General features: G+C 31.3%; 1 protein-coding gene across 4 annotated transcripts; it reads right to left on the bottom strand.

The window, feature by feature from the left end:
* Positions 1–557: 557 nt before the first annotated feature.
* On the bottom strand, positions 558–6,383 carry LOC107430298 (probable trehalose-phosphate phosphatase F). 4 transcript variants are annotated; one of them, XM_048464672.2, is made up of 14 exons: positions 6,228–6,383; positions 5,998–6,101; positions 3,431–3,494; positions 2,854–3,341; positions 2,503–2,643; positions 2,345–2,416; positions 2,101–2,226; positions 1,901–1,957; positions 1,708–1,809; positions 1,519–1,596; positions 1,340–1,409; positions 1,180–1,250; positions 886–978; positions 558–795 (listed from the first exon to the last, which is right to left on the bottom strand). In XM_048464672.2, the coding sequence occupies exons 4-14, from the start codon at positions 3,145–3,147 to the stop codon at positions 733–735; spliced, it is 1,167 nt and encodes a 388-aa protein (XP_048320629.2). In that variant the 5' UTR covers positions 3,148–3,341; positions 3,431–3,494; positions 5,998–6,101; positions 6,228–6,383; the 3' UTR covers positions 558–732. The 4 variants fall into 4 exon arrangements, with proteins under 4 accessions (XP_048320629.2, XP_048320628.2, XP_060673976.1 ...); XM_048464671.2 differs by having other exon boundaries at positions 2,854–3,338; XM_060817993.1 differs by lacking the exon at positions 6,228–6,383 and having other exon boundaries at positions 2,854–3,338; positions 5,998–6,199.
* Positions 6,384–8,044: the final 1,661 nt, after the last annotated feature.

Here is an 8,044-nt window from a genome sequence, read left to right as displayed (position 1 = left end):
AAATGCTTAATTGGACTAAAACAACATAAGAACAATAATTGAGGTAATATAACAACACTAGCAAAATGTTAAACGCTATTTCAAAAAAAAAAAAAAAAAAAAAGAATTATGCTTCCGCTCCCTTCTAGTAAGTTTATTTTATTTTATTTTATTTTATTGTTGGGTAGGGAATTACTAGTGTGTCAGTTTAACATGTGAGGAAATGCGAAAGGCATGTCAATGGGCTTTCGTTGATACAGTGTGTTTTCAATATATAATTTTCAAGAACTATAATTATACATTATATATGGTGCTTAAAAAAAGTTATTCCTTTCTACAATAAATGATTTTTATTTTGTTTTATTGTACAATATATATTGAGGAAATATTTCCCTCTACAAATAATAGGTAAATAATTTAATTCGTGGAAATTTTATAAAATAATTTCAACTGAAGAAGTCTTTATTTTATTTTATTGGGTAGACACCTGAAGAACACAATTAGGAAGCAACATATACTTATATATATATATATATATATACACATATATATTGAAAAATTAGGAAGCAAGATTTAAATAGCTAGACAATCTGACAATATATAATTCATTGGCAAAAGACATTAAGATAATAAATAATAAAAAACCAAGAATGTTAATGCAGCCAAAGAGGCCTCTAAAGTTTTTCGAGTATAAAATTATAAAATTAGATGCCTATACTATTTGCAGACCCATTAATTAGGTGCTCTTATCAATCAATTGCATCTGGCTTCTTCATTTTTCTTCCACCTCACAAGTGACTTGAGGAATTCCATGACCTGCACAAAAGTTTATAGGGTTTTCAGACGAAAATATCATTAACAAGTATAATTTAATACTTGCAAAGACAACAAAGAAAAGTTCCATACCTCAGATGGATCCCTAAGGGAGTAGAATGCATTGGTTTCTTTTGGGACTGAGGATACCAGAATTCCATAACCTTGATTTCCCTTCTTCAACAACTGAAGGAAATGTTCACAGCAGTTAAATAAAGTAGCATAGTTTCTTGAACCATACAAAAATGCTGCAAACTCTTGAAATAAGAAATAATTTAGTAGGCCTGTACTATATGGGTCCTTTTTAAGTCGACATTTGGAACCTATGTGATTCGTTACACAAGATAAACTTACAGAATAATTTCTCCTCTAATAGTATAAAATTACCTTGAATGCATCTTCATCAGTCTTATCGTCACCAATATAGATTGGGAGCACATCATCTCTACTACTGAGCCCTACATTATGTCATGTTTAAATAAATTATTCAGATCTTGAATATCAAAATGTGCACGGGCATGTGTGCCACAAAGAGAGAATTTAGTACCAAGAGATTCAAGCAGAAATTCCACTGCTTTTCCCTTGTTCCAATCAATCACAGGGCGGATCTCTAAAACCTAAAATGCAAAGGAGAAACAAGTTCAAATTTTCTATATCAACACTGAAATTTAATACTGCTAAAACAGATCATGATAAGCTGCAGTATAACAATATAAGAAAAAATACCTTTCGCCCATGCGTTAATCGTAAACGGGGGTACTCCTTAAGAATATCATGAACACATTGTGCAATTATCGGCCAATTCTGACGACAGAAACAAAAAATAATAATAATCCAAACTTGTTAGCCAAACAAAACACTGTTCAGCTGTTAAAAGGTAGGATTATTATGCAATGAGCAACGACTAGTTTTTACCTTCTCATCTACATTACGATAATGTACAGAGGCACAAAACTTGTGATTTTCAACTTTTGCGCCTTTGATTTCTTTAGTATTCTCGACAAGGGTTCTAAAAACCTGCATAAATTGATTAAAAAAAGAATCAATTTTCCACCAGAAAGGGAATTAACTCTAAAAGCCATTCGATGACAAAAAATGGATAACATACCTCGTCAATCATGGGTATAAACTCTCTAGCAGGCTGGAAGAGATTTACCTCCTTGCCCTATAAGATTAAGATAAAATACTAGCAGAGGATAAGCACCACAAAAGTAACATTCTAAATCATAACAAATCCAGCTGAGGATAAGCAACACAGAAGTAACATTCTAAACCATAACAAAGTCCAAAAAATGATTGCATACTTACCTCTTTGTCAGTAGATTTAACACAGTCTGGATGGTCATTGGCCACTGTAGTACTAACAGGGCTCATAATGTCCATTCCATGACTACCGGCGTAATAGAGTTCTGTTAGTCCTATCAACTGAAAAACCTAAAGCAAAATTGCATCGGTTCAGAACTTCTCACAACTCGACAAATGCTACATAAATGAAAAAATGAAAAGCAAACGAAAATATATTAACTTATAGCAAAAGAAGAACTCTAGCTACCTTATCACGGCTTCTTCCACTTATTATTGCAGTTGGAAAATATTTTGCCACATTTCTTACAGCGCAACGCATCTAAAATCAATTTGTTTGTAGAAACTCAGGGCTTAGAAGGAAAAGAGAAAGAAAGAAAGAAATTTCAAACATATTAGCATTCGTACAGCATCAGACATAAGGGCATGATCAGGGTCATCTACAATTGGAGAAAGAGTCCCATCATAATCCAGAAAGACTGCTATTTTCTTGTTCTTTGCATAGTTTGTAATTTGCCCGAAAGATTTGAGTGCTGATGGATACTTAAGCTGTGCAACATCGAAAGGAAGCGGAATAAAAAGATTAATTGTTAGTCAGAAAGCAAAGAAGCAGAGCACTGGTTTTTCAACATGGAAAAAAATAAAAATCTTAGAAAAATAATTAAAACACACATCACTATCAAAGACTAGCAAAAAATACCATCCACAGGGATTTAAGTGTAAAGAACGCAAAATAAGCCACATCATCATGAAAATTACCATCCAGGAGCAGTACGCAATCTCTGCATCATCTGTAGCGACCTCAACCGTATAATCCATTATTAGTTTCTTCCGAGGGGGAGAAGAGGATTTCATAGCGTCCAGCCAGCCATTTGACCGGACATCATCAAGCTTTCCTGGTTTTTTCCTTGGAATTGAAACATACTTGCCAGAGGAAAAGGATGCTCCTTGCTGCGAGTAAGGCAACAAACTAGAAAGGATACCCAATCTTGACTTGCTGATGGGTACGGGATCAGTAAGAACAGGGAAAGCATGATTTGACTTCAACTCCATCGGATCACAGAATTCTTCCTTATACTTTCTTAACCTAGACTTTGAGATTATGATACTAAAACTCGGTTGGTCAGAATCAAAATCTGTGCACAATTTTACCCGACCCTTTTGTCTATGAAGAACCACCTCTTCAGCGTTTTCTTGTCACAGCTGGTGGGTGAGCAGTCCATTAAGCAAAGATTTCCTGTAAGCTACTTACGAGACATGCAGAGGGTTAAATGAAGCTAAATTAATTTGAAACTTTAACTTCAGAAACAAATAGAGTCAGTTTTCAAGCCCATACCTTCTCATCCCGAAAGCTACAATGCATTTATAGCAGGAGACTGAACATTCTTCACGCTGGAATCCTTGGAAAGAAAAATAAAAACTTGTGAATACCAGTGAATTTGCCTTCATTCTGCTAGAAAAGGGTAAACGTTGGCTAAATAGTAGTTTCTACAGCATTATATAACTTGTTCATTTTATATGCAGCATAGAAATTTTCATTCATATCAAAAAGAAGATAAATGCAACACCTCCTAAGGTTTTGGTACCTTGGTACCTTTCAGAGTAACCTAACTATTCCAACACACATTTGATTATATACACTATTATTAATCAAATAAAATCAGATGCGGTAAAAATGACTAAACAAATTCACTTGGAATTGAAAAATTTGCCGTGCAAAATATATAAATATATATATACACGTAATATGATGTGACAGAGTTTGCAAGTAAACGCCTTTTATTAATTGCTTGTTCATATTTAACTCTACATATATAATACTAAATAAAGTTCTCCCCTGGTGGATGCCTCATTATATCTATACCAAAAAGGAAATTAAACTTAAAACTACCAGGCAATACCCAAGAAAATTATAAGCACATCCACATGTCAATTATGCTGACAACTAGATCTTCACAGTATCGCATACTTCAACATATTTCTCTCAGAGTAAACTAATAAAACTATCTACAGACTGCCTTCCGTTACTGTCATTTTTTATTTATTATTATTATTATAATTGAAGATATTTAAATAAATCCTAAATTTTATACCACACGCATCGCATGTGCTGATTATTAGGCATGTACCAAATTGACTAATTTAAAAAATGCCAAAGATAAAGACTGAACTTTCACAAAAATTTATTAAATCAAATTGAAAAGCAAAGGGACAGAGAAAAAAAAAATTGAGCACAAGTTTTTATCTTGACTTGCAAGCTCTTAGACATATTTTTAATTAACTATAACGTGTTTTTGGCCTTATAAACAAGAGGATAAAGAAATCTGCATGTGAAATGGAAAACTTGATTATTGTACCACAGTAGCATAGTATTGAGGTCCTTCAAAAAGTTAGGTCGATTTTGACAACATGGGGAGTAATGCGCTCATTAAAGTAACGAACAAAAACAGTCGAGAGTAGTAAATACAACCCATACGACTTTTTAAGTTTTTTAATTATTATTATTTTTTTAACATTTATGTGAGCATAAATAGACACCATGAAATATCATATTCATCATCTACAATTATACTTCACATCACCCACAATGACACACAGTGTCATTTCTCATTTATGATTATTTATCAGGATATATATATATATACAAATACATTAAAGATATGAATGAAATATAAATTGGACTAATCTTGTCTTGTAGCCTTGAATTTAATGCATATATTATTTACTTTCTCTCTCTTCATAAATATAGATATAATATATATATATATATATATATATGTTAAAATAATTAGATGATATAATGCAACTCATGTTGTGGGCCATATTTGCCGCATATTAAAAGTTGTTTTCCCTTAGATCTAATACATCACCTTCAGATGTTATAAAAATAAAAAACATCACCTGCAGAATTGCCTAATTAGAAAAATGAAAAATAAAAATTCCAATTGACATGACAACACAACCCCCAAAACCAATGTGCACAATGCCTGGGTGCTGCATAGTAAATATTAAATTTGGTACTTTGATTTGGTGAAAATTCTCATTCTTGTGATTGTAATAAAAAAAAATCATTAATACAAACATTTCAAAAAAAAAAAAAAAAGTGAGAAGGCAAAAATTTCAAAATAAGAAAATTCGAAAATTAAACTCGTGAGTTAAGATTTTCTCAAAAGAAGACAATTTGGTGTCTGACTCAGTTCCACGAAGAACAAGAGGTGTCATTGAAAAATGGTAGCTATAAAGGCAATTAGAATCTCTCATTCAATGGTCGTGAATTTTTTTCTTTTATAGGTTACGTCAAGGAAAGTGATTCACACTCGCTGAGAGTTACAACATTTTTTTTCTTAATTTGCGTCAACCGACGAAATAGAAATTTGTAATTAAAAAATAAAAATAACCATATGAGTTGTCAAGTCATAATCCCTGTATATAAACATTTAAAAATAAACTTCAAACTCCGAACAACTAATAGAACAAAACTTGACCAAATAAAAAAAAAAATTATATTAATTAAACAAAAAAGCTAGAGCCTTTTAAAGGCTCACACAATTTTCATCTTTTTTTTTTTTTTTTGGGCATAGAACTGAACCAAATTCTTTACGAAAACTAGAGCAGATTAACATGAAAAGCTCCCAAGTTTCCCGTGAGGTAAGGACAGAAAAATAAATCAACGCCATACTTTGCACATAGAGATCCTAAGAAGATAAAAACGCCAAAAATATACACGAAAACAATTGTCCACCTTAGATAATGAATAACTTAGTTTATGAAATAAAAACTATCAGAGAAATTATTAGAATTGAGGATTTGATTTCCATCAGCATTGCATAAAAGGTAAAAATCCTTTTACACACATAAAAATTGAGAACAATAGCGAAGAAAAGTATCGGTGGTGCGGCTTACCTGGTTTCCGAGTAACTTCTTTCTTTAATTTTCCTATCAACCAAACAGGAAAAAAAAAACGATCTGAAATAATGCAGATTTCCGGTTCCAAAATTACGAGAAACCTGATTTGGAAATGAAAACAAAAAAATTCGGAACGAGCATTTTAGAAACAAATACAATCAACAATAAATAAATAAACAAATAAATAAACAAAAGCCGACAAAGAGATTGAAAATCAAATACACCACCTGTGATTGCAAGGAAAAAAAAAGAAAAAAGAAAAAAACCCTAAAAACGACAAAGCAAAAAGAGGTAGAAAGGTAAAAAGAGACAGAGACGAAAAGCGAAATGTAACAGAAAGAGAAGCGAAAGGAAGGATTTGATGCCGAAAAGACTGGTTATTTATAGAGTTTGATGGGCTCAAATAACAAAGACGTGCCTAACAAGAAAACTGTGGTAGTTGTACCGGGAAACACCACCCAAATTTACCATTCTCACACATTTTTCTAATTTTTATTTTTTTATTTGAGTCTAATATTATAATTAATTAAAATAATTATTATATAGGAAAAAAAAAAAAAAAAAAGAAAACTTATTGTGGAATCTGTTATTTATTCCTTTAAAGCGGTAAATTTTACACAATATATATATAAATATGGGACACGTGTAAGTCGCCAAATAAGCGATTCCTAGTCGATGACACGTGTGAATGTAACAAAGTGACGTGTCCACGTGTCAGTCAGAGCCCACATACAAAGAATCGACGGATGGATTTTGTGGTTGGGTCGCTTTCGTTCACAACTGGTTGTCGTCGGTGACCATAAGGTTATTGCTTTGTCCAGTAAAATAAAAGTAACGTACACGTGGCGTTGATGAAGGTTTGGACTTGGGAGGTTTTGTTTTATTTTATTTATTTTATCTTTTCATTGCAGTACTATTTGTCCAGGTGGTGGAGATAAACTTTACTTGATCCAAGCATCCCATATTACTCTTCACTATGATTTGTTATATAAATTTAGTGACATATAATAGTGCACAACATAAGAAGTATCAAAATAAAGTATATAGATTTTATAAAATATTAGGTTAGTTATACTTCTGAGCTCTTTAATTTGCTCCCAATTTCAATTAACATTTCTCATGTTTTAATTTTCAAATCTTGTTCCTCCATTTCATTTTTGTTTCAATTTAGGGTCAATGTTCAATTTTGTTCAATTTTAGTTTTTCCTTTAATATGAATAAAACTTAAATAAATTTTGCTCAAAATAAAATTTATTATTATAAATTCAAAATTATTATTAACTTTTTTTTCCAAAAAATACTATTAATTTATAATATTAAAACCAAATAAAATTTTTTACCATAAAAATTAAATATACAATGCCCAAATTTAAATAAAATGAAAATTAAGTATTTAAATTAAAAAACAAAAAAGGAAGCTTAAATTAAAATCAAAACGAAAATTAATGCACTAATTGAAAAAACTGAAATTCGGGATACTCAATTAAAATTAAAGGCATGTAAAGTGCCCAAAAACATAATTAAATGGCTTGTTTGCCTATTAATGATCCAATTCTCCATTTATCAGTACAACTGTTAAATACAATTTCTTCGTTTTTTTTTTTTTTTCTCCCCCTTAAAAGCTAGATTGTGATACACCACTTAAAGAACCATTTACTTTTCATATGAAAATTTTTTAAATAAAGTCGTAACACATTTTTATTAATTATGGATGTTATTCATATGAATACCATACGACTGGTGACTGTTACTTATCATGAAAATTGACATTTTTCTACTTTTCATGTGTGTGTATTGGGCAAATAGGGTTTGGGGAACGTAAAAAGAGGTATGCCTTTTCAGGGTTTGAGCCACATAAATCTCGTGCCTATGGCCCACGATTCCAGCTTGAAAATAGGCCTTTTATGAGTTGCGTGGTTAAATTTTGATGAAATTTAATTTCTGAGGTTGACTTAAAATAAAATTGGAAATGAAAATTTTTTTTAGGAAAATGAAAGAAGATTGAGGGTAAGATTGGAAATTCACAAAGACGTTATGAGTCAAT

Source organism: Ziziphus jujuba, chromosome 6 (genome assembly GCF_031755915.1).
Source record: "Ziziphus jujuba cultivar Dongzao chromosome 6, ASM3175591v1".
Classification (NCBI taxonomy): Eukaryota; Viridiplantae; Streptophyta; class Magnoliopsida; order Rosales; family Rhamnaceae; genus Ziziphus; species Ziziphus jujuba.
The sequence above is the reverse complement of the archived record's forward strand: the minus strand, read 5'-3'. Positions and strand labels throughout refer to the sequence as shown.